Source organism: Euprymna scolopes, chromosome 9, assembly GCF_053919585.1.
Source record: "Euprymna scolopes isolate OS-2025 chromosome 9, ASM5391958v1, whole genome shotgun sequence".
Classification (NCBI taxonomy): Eukaryota; Metazoa; Mollusca; class Cephalopoda; order Sepiida; family Sepiolidae; genus Euprymna; species Euprymna scolopes.
This window is the reverse complement of record NC_136490.1, coordinates 78,776,782-78,795,845: the sequence shown is the minus strand read 5'-3', so window position 1 is coordinate 78,795,845 and position 19,064 is coordinate 78,776,782. Positions and strand designations below refer to the sequence as shown.

General features: G+C 33.1%; 1 protein-coding gene across 2 annotated transcripts in view; it reads left to right on the top strand.

Annotated features, from left to right (window-relative positions):
- The window catches only part of LOC145284721 (uncharacterized), a 251,056-nt gene that overhangs the window by 100,620 nt on the left and 131,372 nt on the right, over positions 1 to 19,064 (top strand). Inside the window, exon 4 of one of the 2 annotated variants that reach the window (XM_080133642.1) lies at positions 9,901 to 10,062. The exons of the other annotated variant lie outside the window; for it this stretch is intronic. Within the exon in view, the coding sequence (XP_079989768.1) occupies positions 9,901 to 10,062 (162 nt within the window). The remainder of the gene's footprint in view (positions 1 to 9,900; positions 10,063 to 19,064) is intronic. 2 annotated transcript variants of the gene reach the window in all.

Genomic DNA, 19,064 nt, shown 5'->3' with positions numbered 1-19,064 from the left:
GCAGTGAGATATCTACTAGAGCGGTAGAAGAATCCCACCATTTTTCCAGTGACCTTGGCAACAGATTTGATGTAAGTGTTCCATTTCAGATCAGGAGTAAAGGTCAATCCCAGAAACTTGTCAAAACATGGAGCCTCCCCAAGATGAGAGCCATCCATTTCAATTGATGCCAAATGGGGATCAGAGCGTTGATGATGTAAAGATAGAAGCTTGGTTTTAGATGCATTAAAAGTAATCAGCCACCTACCTCTTCCCCTATTATACCACGTGCTCAAGATCAAAGGAGAAGGGACACCAGCATTAATACTGTGGGTCTCTGATTGCTGCCCATCAACCACTACTCTTATGAGCCTATCAGAGAGAAATGATTTAATAATTGAGAAAATATTTCCAGTTATACCGTAGCTGGAAATCTTGTGAAGTAGGCGTTTATGCCATACCTTATCAAAGGCCTTTGATATGTCAAGAACAATTGCCTTTGTCGAGATTCACTAATCCTATGAGATATAACCGTTAGCACATCTAGCAGAACGGAAATCATATTGCATATCACTAAGAAGGTTATTTCTGCTGAGGTGATTGACTACTACTTAATTTAATATGGATTCCAGCAACTTACTCATGACACATAGGAGAGATATTGGTCTGTACTGAGGGAGAGATGACCTGTCACCTGAATTCTTAAATACAGGGCATACTGATGAGGTTTTCCAGGGTGTTGGGAAGCAATTCTCCTTAATACAACGCTTAAATAGTTTTGTAAGTATGGGCGCAAGTTCTGGTTGAAGCTTTTTCAACACTATAATTGGAATGCCGTCAGGGCCAGTTGCTTTATTGGAATCAAGGTTCTTGATTAGCTTGTTGACATCACGCACAGATATTGTATGTTGCATAGCGTGTTGTCTGTTATAGAAGGAAATACGGGGAGTTGATGGCCTTCGTCGCATAGGGTAGAATTTGCTGCAAAGTTCTTGGCAAATAGTTTGGCTTTGTCTGATGCTGACGAGATGACCTCAGGTCCATTGATGATGGTTGGGATAGAACGCACGCTTCTGTTCAGGATCCTGTTTGCTATTTGCCAAAACTGGTGGAAACCAAGCCGCTGCTCAGCTACTTTGGATTTAACAGACTGAGCATATAACTCTCTTGCATTTTTTATTACTCTTTTACAGTGGTTGCTGGCAGTCCTGAAAGTAGCTTTAGTCTCGGTATATCTATTACGTTGGTAGCTATGGAAAAAATGATTTGTGTGTGCGATGGCAGCAGCACATTCTGGGGAGAACCATGGCTGGCTGTTAGGTTTTAGTTGGAATTTTTTAGATGGTATGAATTGGTCTATACTTACAATTAACCATTCGGTCAGATCTGATACTATAGAGGACATATCCTTTTTAAACATGGAATGCAGAGGTAGATCAGATATAAATGTACGGAAGCTATCCCAGTCAGCCATAGAGTATCGATATACTGTACGGTGGAGAGGTACGTCTGAAGACTTGCTGCATTTCATTTTTATCTTAACTGATACAACCGATTGGTCAGAAGATCCCAGAGGAGATAGAATGGAACATGAACATAGCTCAGAGGAAGTTGTGAGAAAAAGATCTAGAAGGCTTGCATACTGACCGGTAGTATCGGGTGCACGGGTGGGTTCATGAACAATGTGTGTGAGGTCATAGGCAATGGAGAAGTCATGACAAACCTCCCCTCATCTGTCTTGTTTGAATGGGTCAGCCATTCCACATTGTGGACATTGAAGTCATCACAGATGTGAATGTTAGCCGAAGAATGAGAAGACAGGATGTGGTCAATTTTCTCAGATATGCTCTTAAAGAGCATAATTCATTTTGATTAATTACCTATTAGTTTTTGTGGTTTTCTCATGGGATAATCATATTTAGTTAACTATTACGTGTAATTATATTCATGCAGATATTCTACATGATTTATACTGGCATAATATTATAGTAAACACAAAACTCTTTCTATGTTTATTTATGTATGCGTATGTATAACCTATGGGCTGCATCGCCGGGAGCAGAGTTGGGCCGCACCTTTAAGGTAACCCCACTCCCGACGGCTCAGGGTTACATTTTTAAAAATAAAAATAAAATAAAAACTTGTCAAATAAAATTCAATAACTTTACGTCTGGACCCTTCAAGTTTCCAATGGCTTTTAATCTTCAAAACTTTTCGAGAGCATTTAACTCTCAAACTCCTTGCGAATTAAGTCTTTAGACTGGCGAAGACTTATTCATAACTCCTTGTCGTGGTTTGATCGTCTAGTTTTTATCTTTGTCTTCATCTTTTCTTTGTCTAATGATTAGGACTTTAATATCTATACCAGACACTCGTTGGTAGCTGGAACTCATTGCTTTTCTACTCGAACACGCAACTCAGTCCATGTGGCAGTTCTACTCGAACACGCAACTAAGTCCATGTGGCAGTTCTGCTCTCATAAGGGCTGGTCAGTAACCCTACCACAAGGGTCCTTCGGCTGATCATCTGATGTTGAACGTTGAGGAGGAGGTCCTCTTTCACAGGCAGGTGCATCACTCTCCTCTGCTGCATCCTGAAACCTAGCTCTAGGGAAGAATTCATTTCACAACCACGGGCAAACAACAAAAGAAAATCAGTCTTTTTAGTAACATTAATTATTCAACATTGTTACATGACAGGAGCCTTTATAAGCTTGGTAAATCAGACTGACTTCTGGGTGCAGGATTATAATGGTTAAAATTAATTTTTTTCACCCAGGCTGTCAGACATGACGCCCGACTACCGGGTTGTCAACAAACTCTCCTCACCAACTAATTCTCCCGTACTGGCCAAAAAACATACCTTTTTATTATCTCTATCATCATCACTGTTACATCCAACAATGTGAAATCCCTGAACTCGTGTCAAAAGGACAACCCAGAAAATTGATCGCTTCTTGTCGCTCATAAAAAACAAAGAAATAATATCTTTAGCTTTTTAAAATCGGCCCATTAGAACTGGAGTTATGACTCTTCAAAGTAACAAAAAATGTGTTGTTCACTGGACATTTTGCCTTAAGTCAGTCCTGTTCAAATGCATATAAGCTTGTGACTGAAAATGTTAGAAAATTTGAACAATTTACAGACTAACCAATCTTTAAAAAGCTGTATCTTCAGATCTTTTTAAGATATTATGATGAAATTTTGAACATATTATAATACCACGAAGGTTCAGTTGGCGTTATTTACGAACTTCTCACTTGTGGACTAATTAGCATATTCCAGTTTCATTTTAACAACTTTAAGTAGAAACATTATAAAAACAGATAAGAAAGATGGTAAGTAAGGCTTTATTATCATAGGAAGTATGAAAAGAAACTGAATCTTAGAGAGATATCAATCATACCAGGGCTTATAAAGAAGAACCTGAAATCTTATCTAACTAATATTCCCGGTGAACCAAGTGCAAAAGAGATCTAGACAATTACACTTAAGGGAACAACAAGGATACTAAAAAGAGCTCTCGGTTGAAAAAAAAAAAAGAAAAAAAAGCAGGGCAATGTTGGCAACTAGTTTGGCTGCCCCAAAGGAAGAAAATTAGAAAAGAAATGGACATTATCATTTTCCATTATAACATCATGAAAAATCCAAGATGATGACCTGGAAATCCAAAATGGCCACCATAACACGATTCAAAGAAATTAACAAAATATGGCTTCTAGCATATCAAATTAAAGGAAATTTTGTACTGATCAAAATTGTTTCCAACTACATTAACCTAATTAGCATACAAATTAGCATAATTAAGTTTCATTTATTGGCTTCAAATAGAAGCATTATAAAAACAGTTTAAAAAAATGGGCGGTAAGGCTTTATCATCATGCGAAATATTATTCTGATGGACATTATCATTTGTCATCATTACACTGTGAAAAATCCAAGATGGCTACCACGACACAATTCAAAGAAATTAACAAAATATGGCTTGTAGCATATCAAATGAAAGGAAATTTTGTACAGATTACAATTATGTTTTCAAATACATTAAACTAATTAGTATAATTACATTTCCTTTTCACGGCTTCAAGTTACCATGACAATTATCCACTATTTTGTATAATTTTTTTATTTTTAAATCCTTGTTGAGACTTCAAGAGACATTGTGGCCATTTTTGTCTTATTCTCATGTAACGCTCGACACTACTTTTTTTTTTTTTTTTTTTAACGGAATAAACATTTACAACACCAAAAATTTACTTATTTTAGAAGACTAACTTGCCTTTAGCAACATTTATTTGGTATATATTTGTTTTTGACCACTTTTTCATAACTCTGTGAATTGTAAGACAAATCCAATAAGTTATTCTCTTACTTAACTGGGATAAGTGATTTATGTGTTTTAACTCGGTCATAGTTTAAAATACTCATTTCTCCCTGTGATTTTGATGACGGGTGCCTGAAAAAAAAATGGTGTCTCCATTTTCAGCGATAAACTGTAGTACTACCTTAAAAATTTGTTTTCTAAATAATAACAAAAATAAAAGGAATACTTTATTTTCGTAAGTTAGTTGACAAACAATTTAACAGATTTTTTGTGCACGTCTTGGCACACAAAAATTCATGTTTACATGTAGTTTTCAATATTTTTATCAATTCATGCATAAGTTTTTATCCAATTCTTTTCAAATTTTAGGACAAAAGAAATTCATACATATGCTATTAAATAGCATTTGAATACGGTTTATATCTTTACTTATCTTTGTATTACAAAGCATTAACTTTGAAATGTTTTATTTGTGACTCAAAAACCAAGAAAAAAAATGTTCATTGTCAGTTATTTTTCAAAAAATATTCTTTTTCCTGTTCATAATTAAAAACTTGTTTGTTTTTGTCATTTAGAAAACACAAATTAATACTTTTATTTTCATAAGTTAGTTGACAAATGATTTGTTTAGATTTTTTGTGCATGTCACGGCACACAAAAATTCTCATGTTCATATGTGTTTGTCACTACTTTTATCTACTTGTGTATAAGTTTTTATCCAATTCTTTTCAAATTTTATGACAAGAAATTAATATATTTGCTATTGAATAGCGTTTAAACACAGTTTCTATCTTTACTTATCTTTGTACTACAAAGCATCAAATTTGAGATATTCTGACTTTTGACTGGAAAGACGTACATGTTGTGTTCATATTCCATAGCAAAGATAATTCTTTTCTCTGATTAGCTAAAACAATTAGAAACATCGATGTGTACAACTTCTGCTTTGAGTATTTATATGAACACACCCTGACCGCTTATTTGCAAAAAGTCATCTAGTGTGAGCACGCATGCTGGCATGTATCGTCGTTAATAGTCGAATTTAAATAGTGATTTCTTCGAATTTACAAAAATAAAATACCATTTTAATACCATTACAAAAATATTAAAATACTATTTTAAAGTAAATTTTATTGTGAATCCAGTTATATAAGTTTTATTTTGATGGAGGTAGGGGAAATGTACTTATTACTGATTTAAAGACTATGAGGGTCAAATAAAGTAGCAGTGTGTGCCTTGTCCAGTGCTGAACGTTATGGTATCTGGTATTGCTACATAAAAAGGAAAATAGAAAATAAAAAAAAACAAAACCTCTGCTTTTGTTACTATTATAATGCTGTGATTATGTTGATATACGAGGAGAGGATAGCGTCTAAAAAAAAAAAAAAAAGAAAAAGAAAGTTACTTAGAAATGAAAACCTGTAAACTTGTCTCTTTTAGTGGTCCCCTGACAAACCTAGTAATTCATTCCCATTCGTCCGTTCGCACTTTTCTCAATAACGCCTTGAATTTTTTAAATTTTGTACAAACATTAGTCATGGGGAAAGTAAATTTTTGCCAGAATGGATTTTCTGGGATAACTCTAAAATTGCCCTAGAATCGTTCACCTGCATTTTTGTCAATAACCACGCCTTGGATTGTTTTGAAATTTTGCACAAACTTGGTGAAAGTAAATTTTTCACTCATGGAGAGGGACCCTGTATGTTCGGCTTGTTAACTAGCTGTTCACCATGTTAAATAAGATTTATATGAATCCTAATAATTATTATTGATGAAACTTTGCTTATAATGATATAAAAAGGATAATTTTTCAAATAACACTTCTGTAAAATTTTATTTGCTGAAGTTTTCAACTTTGAATTTTTTTAATGAAAATTGACTTAAATTTATACTTTGTTCACCAAATTGAAGGATGACTTTTCTGTTATAATGTAGAATGATTTTTCAAAGTGGAACAGTTAACATTGTGAACAGTCAACATTAAAAATGGGACTAAAAATTTGCTGTTAAAAAAGCAGAACTAAACGCATTTGTCATTAAAATACTTACATAATTGACATCATTTGCCCAAAAAAAATTGATCATACCAGAAAAAAATATCATTAGAAAGAGGAAAGATTAACATTTCTTAAATATAGCCTGAAAAAATATCCAAGATATTGTCATTTTGATTATCTGTTAAGAAAGCAGATTTATTCTTTTTATCATTATCACAATCATCATAATCACTGTTACATCCAACAATGCGAAATCTCTTGAACTCTTGTTAAAAGGACCACCCAGAAGACTGATCCGCAACAAGCAAGACAACTCGACGTTGTCTGGTCCACGGTCCTTGTCACATTGTTTTGTCTTGTGGTACGTAGCAATTTAAAAACATGAAAAAATCGTTTTAAGTTTGAATTAGTAATAGCAGCAGCAAAAGCATGGCTGTAAACAGACATTTTTGTTATTAGTTTTTATTCCAGATTGACTTTTCTTTTTTAAATTGAAAATCTGGTTATAAAAAAATTTCTTACATGTTTAGCTAGAGCTATTGTTATCAACCATGTAAATATTTAAAAAATTTAGATAGTGGACAAATTTTTTAAATATTGTGTTTTGCTTTGAACAAATGAAAATGTGAAGTATGATTGTTTTGTTCTCGTGTACAACACTTCTATGTTTTTTAATTTTCGTTTTTTTAAAATGTGTTGCGAATTTCCTTTAGTACAGATATCAGTGGATTATTATTGAATGGAAACTAATAAACCTGATTATTAAAAAAAAAAAAAGATGCAAAATCAATATTTAAATATTTGTAGGAGGTGCTCCACTTAGAACTAAAAACAGTAGAAAAAGACATGAAATGTAATTAAAAATAAAAATCAAATTCATTCAAGAATTGTGAACAATTTGCCAGCTTTAGCAAAAAGTTGTTTCTTTTTATTTAAATAGGTAAGACAAAAAATACTTGATACTTTTCCAAAGGTCACGTTTTCTGTTAGAATGACGTGACTTGTTTTAAATAACATTTATTTTTGTCTGTTTGTCATAATTCTTGTAAAGTTTCAGAATAGGTGTCAAACACCCTCTTAACACAAAACAAATTCACTTAATCCTACAACTTACCCTAAGTACAAGTGGCAAGCTTCCTCCTAAAACCTATGCCCTAACAATAACGCTAAGTTCTAGTGGCAGACAGAACAAGCTTTCTTGGTAAGCTACATATAAGTATAAAAAAAAAAGAAAAAAAAAGACTTTTCCTTAAAGAAAAGTAGAGATGATTAATCTCCCATAAAAAAATAAATTGGTCAATTGTCCTAAAATGCTAGAATGGTCTCGAAATGGTGAATTATTTTACATTAAATTTATGTGAAACCAGCCCCCACTCTAAATTCTAAACTTGTTTTTGTTTTGCCCAGGATTTATTTACCATAGAAAAAAAAAAATGGGTTAACTTCCCTAAAACGCTGGAATGGCCCAGAATGGGAAATCATTTTACATTTAAATTCTAAAATAATTTTTGTTTATCTCTCAAGATGTTCACACATAATTGTCTATAAAGGAAGAATCACATATTTTGGAGAGGTGGTCTGATGAGGAGTAACAGAAGGTATTAATCTAAAATAATACCAAAGAAATATTGCAAATATATTCATTTTTAAACAAGCCTAGATTTAGATTTCAGTTTTTTTATACATAAAATGCATTACAATTCAACTTTGTGTTCTAACTTTTTTGTTTTTAATGAATATATAGAATTTTTAAGGAATTGCAGCATATTTGTGCATTTACTGCAGATTATTTGGAAACCATTAATTTCTGGAGATTTTCAGTAACATTCTGATTCCTTGTATAAAAATACACTTATATGGTAAATTTCATTGCTTAATCTTGCGTTTTAACAGATATAACGTTTTTATTGAAAAAGTAATGTGAAAAATGTGACAAAATGCATATGGTCTTAAAGAGGGAAAAATATCCAAACATGCACGGCATAAAAATAGTTATAACTTCCTTAATTTAATTGGATTTTTAAGATTCTTTTTTTTTTTTTTTTTTTTTTTTACAGTGGTCACCACTTATCAAGGCCCGGAAGCTACTCAGGGATAAGGGTTATTGCAAGTACATTACGTTTGTGTGGAGATTTGATGAAGTGTTTACTTAAGGGGGCGGTTCATTAGGAATTTGTTAACATTGGACTTGAAGACATCCAAGTTGTAGTCCAGTGGGAAGCAGGCAGACGGAACAGTTCCACAGGCGTGCAGTTCTAAGAAAGAAGCTTTGTTCATGGAATCCGCGTTTTGATTTAGGCACAGATATAGAGTGGGGGAAATTTTTCACAGTGGATTCAGCTAGACGGGTGTTTTTCGTGAAAGATTGGCGAGGGGGGACCAGAGATTGGAGTTCAGACGAGCACCTGCTATGGAAATAACGATAAGACAAGGATAGGCTCGCAACGTCTCTTCTGTGGGAGAGAGGTTGCAGGGTAGAGAAAAGGGCATCCCCCACTAAGTCACAAAGTCTATTTTGTACTCTGTCAAGGCAGGATAGACTGTTTTTGCAGCTCCTGCCCAGATATGGCAACAGTATTCCATCCTTGGACGTACTTGGCTTTTATATAGATAGAGAATTGCATCAGTAGTGAGATATCTTCTGGAGCGGTAGAAGGATCCCACCATCTTTCCAGTGACCTTGGCAACAGACTTGATGTACGTGTTCCATTTCAGATCAGGAGTAAAGGTCAAACCCAAAAGCTTGTCAAAACACGGGGCCTCACCCAGACAAGAGCCATCCATCACAATTGATGCCAGATGGGGATCAGAACGTTGATGTAAGGATAGGAGTTTGGTTTTGGATGCATTAAAGGTAACCAGCCACATTTTCCCCCACTGAACCACGCGCTCGAGATCAGAGGAGAGAGAATCAGAGAGAACTTTGTCATTTATAGCCTTTGATGTGTTGCCGTAGATGGTCGTGTCATCAGCATAGATGTCAACAAATGATTTAAGTATGTGTTTAGGGAGGTCATTGATGTAGATCAGAAAGAGAGTTGGGCCCAGGATTGACCCCTGAGGGACTCCAGCATTTATATTGCAGGCCTCCGATTTTTGTCCATCTACCACTACTCTTATGAGCCTATCGGAGAGAAATGATTTAATGATAGAGAAAACATTTCCAGTTATACCGTAGCTGGAAATCTTGTGAAGTAGACCCTTATGCCATACCTTGTCGAAGGCCTTTGATATGTCAAGAGCAATTGCCCTAGAAAGGAAGCCTTTGTCAAGAGATTCACTAATCCTGTGGGATATAACCGTCAGCACATCTGCAGTAGATCTTGCAGAGCGGAAACCATATTGTGTGTCATATTTCTTAGCTTATCAAGCTCGTTCTATGTATGCCATTATTGAAATATTTTAAGCCATTTCAATTTTATGTGTATTGCTAATTAAAGGAAAAAATTTAATGATCTTGTTTGAAAGATGAAACTGTTCAAATTGTTTGAAAGATGAAACTGTTCAGGAAATTATTTTTAAGTTTACATCTATAAGAAAATGTTTTTTTATTTCTAAACTGCATATTTCTAACAATTCATTTTTTTTTTTTTTTTTCTAGGCTCATATTGAAACCCAAAAAGCTGCTGTTAGATATGAACGGGCCTGTAGTATGCATGAAGCCGCCAAAGAAATGGTTCATTTGGCTGAACAGGGTTATATGAAACGAGATCAGCCATCAGATCCTGCATGGCAAGAAATGTTGAATCATGCTACTATGAAGGTTAGAATATTATTTAATGCTATTCAAACTATTTTTAATTTAAAAATCATTACAAATGATTAATGAAAGTGCTTTGGTATATTTCTTGAAATATACTTTTTTAAAATTTTTTTTTTTTTTTTTTTAAAGCAAATCAACAATTCTGATATTTTCTTTTACAATATCATATTTCTTTTGCTCTATGCTAAAAGATATCGAAATGTCTTTTTACTTAGTTTTTGCATGTAGGGTATGGATAACTATGTCTGGAGTGTATTAGCCATATATTCTGCCATCAATCTAAATTGTTAGTTCTTTTTTCTTATTCTGTTTTTAAACAACATATTTTTATTGTATTTGATAGCATCAACTGCCAGAGAAGTTTAATATCAACTTCAACTTTGAAGCAAATCACTTTTGGTGTGTCTTTAATCAGAAATGTCTGTAAGCTTGAAACATATTTGCATCTATGATCTATTTGTATAATATACGCATAATAATTTGCATACGTTTCGTTGAACATTGTTTAAAGTAAGGGCCAGTAATATTTAAAAGTAAACCATGTATTTATGTATTAATTTAGAAACCTTTTTTCTTTTTACATGAGTCACTACTTATCAAGACTTTAAAGCCACTCAAGGATAAGGGTTAATGAGTGTACAATAGTCACTGAGACAACAGTGTATTAAGTTAGTGGTGGAAATTGGGTAGAAATGGATGATTTGGCAGGAGGACTCAACAAGAACTTGTTTACATTGGACGACCATATTGTAGGAAAGCAAACGAGCAAAACAGTTCCACAGGCGGGCAGTTCTAGGAATGAGCTTTGTTCATGGAATTTTTTAAAATTTAGGCATAGAGAATGGGGAAAAATTGATGGTCTTAACTAGACAAGTGTTTTTTTTTTGGAAGTTTGGCAGGGGGGGGGCATAGATTGAAGCATAGATGAGCACTTGCTCGCAATGTTGCTTCTGTGGGGAAAGAGGTTGCAAGGAAGAAAAAAAGGGCATCACTTACTAGGTTTTGAAGCCGGTTTTAAACTTTGTCAAAGCAAAGTTATCTCCCAGAAATGAAATTTCTCTTTAAATTATAGTGTCGTTGATGCAGAGGAAAAGAAATGCAGTAATGTTGATTTTTACAATGAAACAAAGGTTGCCTAACCGCTAATGGTGATGTGTATGTTTTATATATATATATATATATATATATATATATATATATATATATATATATATACTAGTATGAATACTCAGCGTTGCCAGGATCGACATGAAGTTCGGTTTGGCCACACCTGCTATACTAAGAATATTGACTAGTTTTTCATTCTTATATGTCAACTTCATCGTTACCTCAACAAAAAGTTCAAAAATAAAAAAACGAATGAAAACACGAAAATGTAAAAAGTATGTGACAAATTCTCCACCAGATATTTCGGCAGAAGGGATACGAAGAGAAGCTACTCTCTGGATATTGAGCACCTTTTATGACTATATTCTAGTTTAAGCAAATTTCTTTTATGCTCCCTCAGTCCAGAAAGATTTATATGGTTTGTTGCAACAAAAACAAACTGTAAATAATTCAGTTTCCAAAGTAGAATTTGTTTTAACCAAAATACACATTTTTATGCTATAAAAATGACGAGTTTTGACTTTATTGTCTTATTAAAAGAAAAAAAAATTAGCAATTACGATGTCAAAAAAATGTAAATTAAAGTTTGTTTTTGTTTTAAATAAAGAATCTTAGTTGAATTGGAGTGTATGTTTATTCTAAAATCAAAATTCACTGGATTGCGAAATCACGGAAATTGTTTTGTTTGAATTGATTCTAAAAATAATGCTTGAAAGTTTGTGTGAATTATTTTTAGTTTGATTATCTGCCGAAAAAGAAGAAGAAAGTTAGTGTCCAAGGGAAATAACTCAAATAACTGAACTCGGTTTATAAAAAAAATCGATGTTGGTAAAAATAAATTAAATATGTTCTCAATATAAATCAAATTTAAATTATAAACTTAAATAGAACACTTAAAACAATCCTTTCACTATAAACAATAACTAACACCACTATTTAATAAATCGATTTCCCTTAATGTAATGTGCAAATAAGGTCATCTCTTAATCGTCTATTTTGCAAGAATAATATTATATATAGAAATGAACAAAGTATTAAATTAATGGACTTTTTGTATATATTAATCAAATTGCGAACAAACAAATAAACAGACAGGAATACGAATTTATATATATATATATATATATATATAATTTTTTTTTTTTAGTACCACTTATACAATACACATGAAAAAACTGAAATAAGTTGAAATATTTCAATATTGGTATCTATAGAAAGAGCTGGATGAGCTAAGAAAGAATCTTTTTAAATTTTTTAAATCCAATTAACACTAAGGAAGTTATGACTTTTTGTGCGTCACACGTTTGGATATTTTCCCCTCTTTAAGATCATCTGCGTTTTGTCACATTTTTTACACTACTTTTTCAGCAAAAATTCTATATCTTTGTTAAAACACAAGATTAAGCAATGAAATTTACGATGTAAGTGTATTTTTGTGCTAGAAATTAGAATATTCTACTGAAAATCTCCAAAGATTAATGGTTTCTAAATAATCTGCAGTAAATGCACATAAATATGCTGCAAGTCCTTAAAAAAATTCATTAAAATAAAAGAAGTTAAAGAACTCAAAGCTGAATTGTAATGCATTATATGTACAAATAACTGAAATCGAAATCTAGGACTGTTTAAAAATGAATATATTGCAATATTTCTTTGGTATTATTGTAGATTAATACCTTATGTTAACCCTCCACCCCTTCTGACCACCTCTCCAAAATATGCGATTTTACCTTTGTACCTTTTTACGTGCGAATACCTTAAAAAAATTTTAATGAAAGATAAATAAGTATGATTTTAGAATGTAAAATGATTCTCCATTTTGAGCCATTCTAGCTTTTTAGAACAGTTAACCATTTTTTTTTTTCTATTGGAGATAATTCCTGTGGACCTTTTTTTTCTTAAGACGATTATGTATGGTTTTAAGAGGGTCTTTGTGTAATTAGAAGAGGTTGGGGAAGTTGTCACTCTGACTGATTAATGATAGAGCTAAGGAAAATTGTGTGAACACCCTGAAGACTTGATAGAAACAAAAACAATTTTAGAATTTAGAGTGGAGATTAATTTCACATAAATTTAATGTAAAATAATTCACCATTTCGAGACCATTCTAGTGTTTTAGGACAGTTGACTAATTTATTTTCTTATGGGTGATAAATGGTGCACTTTTCTTTAAGAAAGGATTTTTTTTTTTCTTTTAGACACTTATATATGGCTTACCAAGGAACTTTGTTTGGTGAGGAGCTTGCCACTTGGCTAAAGATTTTAAGAGGAGGAGGCTTGCTACTCTTACCTAGGGTTAGAGTTAGGATTAAGTGAGCTTTTTGGTTTTTTAAGGCATTTGACCCCCATATTTACGGTTAGTGGGTCATAGTTATTGGCCTTTGAAAATGTTATGCCTTAAATTTTGGACATCAAATTACTTTTAAATATGAAATTTATTTTTGTTTGTTTGTCGTAATTCTTAAGGGGTGTGAAACTTAACAAGAATTATGACAAATAGACAAAAATAAATTTCATTTAAAACAAGTGACGTCACTAACAGAAAACATGACTTTGGAAAACTTATTAAATATTTTTGCCCACTTATTTAAATATCAAAAAACATTTTTTGCTAAAGCTAACAAATCGTTCACAAATTTTTTATAAATTTGGTTTTTATTTTCAATTACATTTCTTGTCCGAGTGACATTATTTCATTAAACTTTCCAGTTTAAGATGTTTTTTTTTTTGTTTTTTTTTTCTCTACCTGGACTTCGGGCCAAGATCAGTCTAGTATTCTGATGCAACACTTCGCCTTTTCTGTCCTCTGTCAGTGAAGGAGAAATTCTTCATGACTGAGGCAATTTTTATGTTTTTTTCTATCCAGATTGATCCTTTTTGGGAAGCTGGATTTTCCTCGCATTAAAAACTAACCTTGTGTCTAACTATCCTCATGTGGAGGCAAGTAAATAGGAACTTAACTAGAAACTGAGCACCTCCTACAAATATTTAAATATTGATTTTGTATTTTTTTTTTTGTAATTTTTTTTTTTTTTTATAATTATGTAGATTAGTGTCCATTTGATTATAATCCACTGAAAAAAATTGTAAAAAAGACGAAAAAAAAAAATATATTGGGAGGGGGGGGGGTTCATGTAATGGATAAAAATGCACACGTTACATATTTGTTTTTCAACTATATTTTTAAAATTTGACAAAAAATAATGCCGGATTGCTTCAAAATTAGATATTCTGATAACCGAATAGTTCTAGTTAAGCCAATTATGTTCTAATAATGAGCTCCAACTAAATATGTAAGAACATTTTTTTTTTTTTATATTCATATTTTCACTTAAAATTTTTTATTTGTTCTAGAATAAAAAAACAAAACAAAACAAAAGTTTGTTTACAGTAAAACAATAGTAGCTGGTGCTTCTACAGGTAGTTTTTAGATACTTTTTAAAAATAGAACGAGTTTTTCTAAGTATCATGATTTTAAATTGCTTGGTGCCACAAGATAATGGATAAATGTAATAAAAAGATTGATTTATTTAACAGTGGGTGTCCAAAGAAATTTTTTTTCAAAATTTTCCAAAGTATATTCATTTTTGAACAAAACTGTGGTATTTTGAGGACTTAAGATGCTTTGGTTTTTAAAATATGATTTTAGCAGAACCCCCTTGAAATTTGTAATTATCCAAAGCGTTTTATCGTCCGTGTGTATTGCTACTTATGTAATTAGTCCCGAAAATTGCTGAAGCAGTTAACAATATAAACATCGCTTTTTTTTTTTTTTTTTTTTTTTTTTTTTTGAGAGGAGGCGGTGATTAAAAAAATCACTTTGTTTTATATATATATATATGTATATATATATGGAAAATGCTGAAGCAGTTTTTGATATAAATATAACTTTATTTAAGCCAGCCTCAAACCTGAAAGAGGAAAAGGGAAAAATGTTACTGGCAAACACGTTAGCCGACACAGCCACGAGTGCTTATGTTGCAAAATAAAGTTTTTAAACATAGTTTTAGTTTTTTGGGTTTTTTTCCCCCCATTTTGGTGTTATGGAGGGGGTGATACCTCAGAGTAGAAGAGGAGAGAAATATACACGTTGTTCTGGTGGTTTCACGGGTGTTTTTCTCTAGTTTTGAGCAGGAAATTTAAGGTGAAAGAGAGTCACACATTTTTAGAAGACACTTTTTTTTTTTTAATTAAAATTTAAAGGAGAAATTTGAAAACTTTGTATTTTTACATGGTTATTTCTCTTCTACTCTGAGGCATCACCTCCTTCATAACACCAAAATGAAGAAAAAAAAAATCCCGGATCTGACTTCCTGAAGCTATTTTTAACGAAATATTGAACTTACAACAACAAAAAAAGTAAATAAAATGATTTTATCATTATTTTCCACACTTCAGTTTTCAACTTTCTCATTTAAATTTTATACAAAATAAGTGTCTTCTAAAAGTGTGTGGCCATCTAGTTTTAGTTAATTATGCATGCGTGACTTGCTAAAACAGTAATGCGAAAACTATCCCCCACCTTCCAAAAAGTGGTCCAGTTGACTGCTACAGAATTAATCTTTTTTTCTAATTTTCACATATTATGCATCTCAGGGATTGCTCCTTCAGGGGGTCATTCCATGTCACATCATCCAGAAATATGGGATTTTGAAACCCATATCTTTAGATCTGGCTGTAGTTTGCACTGCAAATAGACAATATAGAAACTAAGAAATCCTGAAAATTTGAGCACGTAAGTGGTTCCCAATTTAGAGCAATTTTTGTTTTGGCATTAGTCACATAATGTGACGCCTGGGTGACAATTTTGTGATGTCATTTCTTTGAATATTTTCTGATTGAAAGATCGTATGGCTCTGAAAATTCACCCAGGTAAACTTTATAAAAAACCTTGAATGCAAGACTGGTATCCATGAATGTTTCCCCTGTAGTTATTCAGTGTTGCTTCTCATAGCTGTGTTCATAGCATCAAAAGGAAGTTAGAACAAACTGTTGAAACATTCGAAAGTGACATGTCCATGGTGATAAAGTTGGCGTTGGTGAACTGACCGTGCAGAATTAATGCCTAGTGAAATAGACATCAAAGAAAAAGCAGCAGAACTGGATTGATTACATTATCTGATGAAAGAAGTTAATGAGCGTTTCAACTCCTGATCAAATCCAAACCATGACACTTGCTCCTGATTTCTGGTCTCGTGAATACAGCTCCAAATTCTTCAAAGTGTCTGACTATTTTGTCAAAACTTAACTCTAACAAAGGGAAACGTTTTTTCCCGGAGACAGTCGACATGCTATAGAATGATGAATACAGCTGCTAAATACCAGACAAAAAGGACTTTGTTAGTAAGCAAAGGGTGTTCACAAACAGAAACGCTTGATAGTGCGTGATTTGCATGAACTGTATGTTGCTTTTAAATAGAAGTATCCCAATGTCAAGGTGGAATTTTCCAAATTTGCAGAGATGTGCCCAAAGTGGTGTGTTTTAGCTGGATCTACGGGTACACATTCTGTTCTGTGACATACATCAGAATGCAAAACTTTTTGTTGATGTTATGAAGTGGAACATCACTTACAAAGATTTGATTTCAAAATTAGTTTCTGATTCTTCTAACAAAGAGTGTATGATGCATCGCTCTGAAAATCGTCCTGGTAGAGAAGCATTGCAGAAATTTTGGATGATATGAACCCTGATGACGAGTTTTATTTTAGTCAATGGGAAACAACAATGGGAATACAACATTAACATGCAGAATATAAAGATATGTTGATTGACACCTTTGATAATCTTACTAGACACTCATATCTAACAAAATGCCAAGCCAGATACTTGAATCAAAAGAAAGAGAATCTTTGTTCCAATGAGGTCCTTGTTCTAGGAGACTTTGCAGAAAACTTTCAATTTTTAATACAAGACGAAATTCAAAGTTGTCATTGGAGTAAGGAATATTACATCCTGCACTCAGTGGTGATTCACTACCAAGATTCTAATCAGCAGCTAAAGCACATGTCATTGTGTTTTATTTCCGATGACAAAACCCATGACATTGCATTTGTGTATGAAACTCAGACACTGACTGTTCACTTAATCCAGACCTTATTACCACATGTGGACAAATGATGGTTGTGGGGCTTAATATAAAAACTTCAAGAATTTCATCAATTTATGCTTGCATAAGGAGGACTTTGATATTGGAGCTGAGTGGGTTTTCTTCACCACTAGTCATGGAAAATCCCCTTGTGATGAAATTGGTTGTTCAGTAAAACACCATGTGGCTAACCGGTCACTTGAACACCTTCTAAATAATCAAATCTTTGATTATAAAGCCATGCTTGCTATCTGCTAGATGTTTGCCATCCATTTCTTTGCGATCAGTAAGGAAACCATGGAGAAGGTGAGAAAGTCGCTTGAAGCAAGGTTTTCCAGTGCCAGGAACCAGAGCTAATGATCTTTTTGTACCATTGTCAACATCACAAATTAGTCATAAGTTGTCCAGTGTGGATGAACTATATATTGATATTCATGACTAACTTGCCACCAGTTCTTTAGATCTGACATCACACCAATCCAATATATAACTTGTATTTATAACTCATTCTGGTGGGTTCGTATCGTGAATGAAATAAATGCAGAGGAAGGTAATGTAACTGTCAAGTTCATGCATCTCCATGGACCATGCAAGACATACAGTTGGCTGTAGATTGATGATACATGGTTTGTTCCCATCAAGAAAATTCTTTTTGTTGTATTTCCAACAACATTTACCGAAAGACATGCACAATAACTGACCAAGAGTATCAAAAAAACCATTTCTGCATTTCAGTGGCATAAAGAACATCGCAGCATGTAAATGTTGAATGCTGACTTTAGTTGTGAAATCCACTATTTTCTGAATATCATTTCACTGCAACTGTTTGATCTTTATTTTTACATATTCAACTTTTTTTAATGGATGCCTATTTGAAGATTAAACCCTTTATATCAGACAATTGCTATTCATTTGGACACTGTCAGAGCTCCCCCTTTTAGGGGGAAGCTGGTTTTCCCCAACATTGTGGGGAATGGCAGAAACTTAACTGGCTTGCAGCAAGATGTTCATTTTTTGCTTGTGTGAACTCATTGACTTAACTGCAAGTCAACTTTTTGATTAGCATCGCTAAATTTAAACGCTTTTTACTTTTGCGTCATAGCGTAGTAGTAAGATGTCAGCTTTTTGTCACTTTCTTTTCCGTCTTCATGTTGCCTGTCTACCTACTACCACTTTTTTTTTTTTTTTCTCCAAACACCCAGGCAACGCCGGGCACCCCTGCTAGCCTAATATATAAAGGACAAAATGGGCGCGAGCATTTGTGTATGTCCACGAAAGGCTTTTTGCATCGGTTAGATTCCACGAAAAGTTTTTGTATACTCCCCAAATCATAATATCTCGCATTCGCAAACGGACATTGTCTCTATCTTGATCGAGTTAAACAAAATTCCCACTGTGCCGTCGTCTCCAGTGTTTGTTTGTCTTTTTCATATAAATAATGCAAAACTATTGGAACGCAACAGCAGTGTACGTTATTTGAGGTATTGACTGTTGATTGGATTAAGACTCAAATCTGCAGTTTATTTTAGCTAATTAACACATCACTCAATAAGTTCACATGTTATTAAAATTCTGAATCAACAAATTTTAGGCAAAATTTTACTTTATCAATTTAGTCTCTAGACTGATTCACTGATTTTCTCATAATTTGATGTTTTTTGGGGTTTTTTTTTCTGTATAATGATTTACTTTTGACATCAAAATATGTCTCAATTTCTGATATCACTTCTTCATTGGAGCCAAATCTCTATCCCATTAAGCATTCTTTTGGGGTCTGTAAGCAGTTGCATGAGGGGGCACATCTGGGAA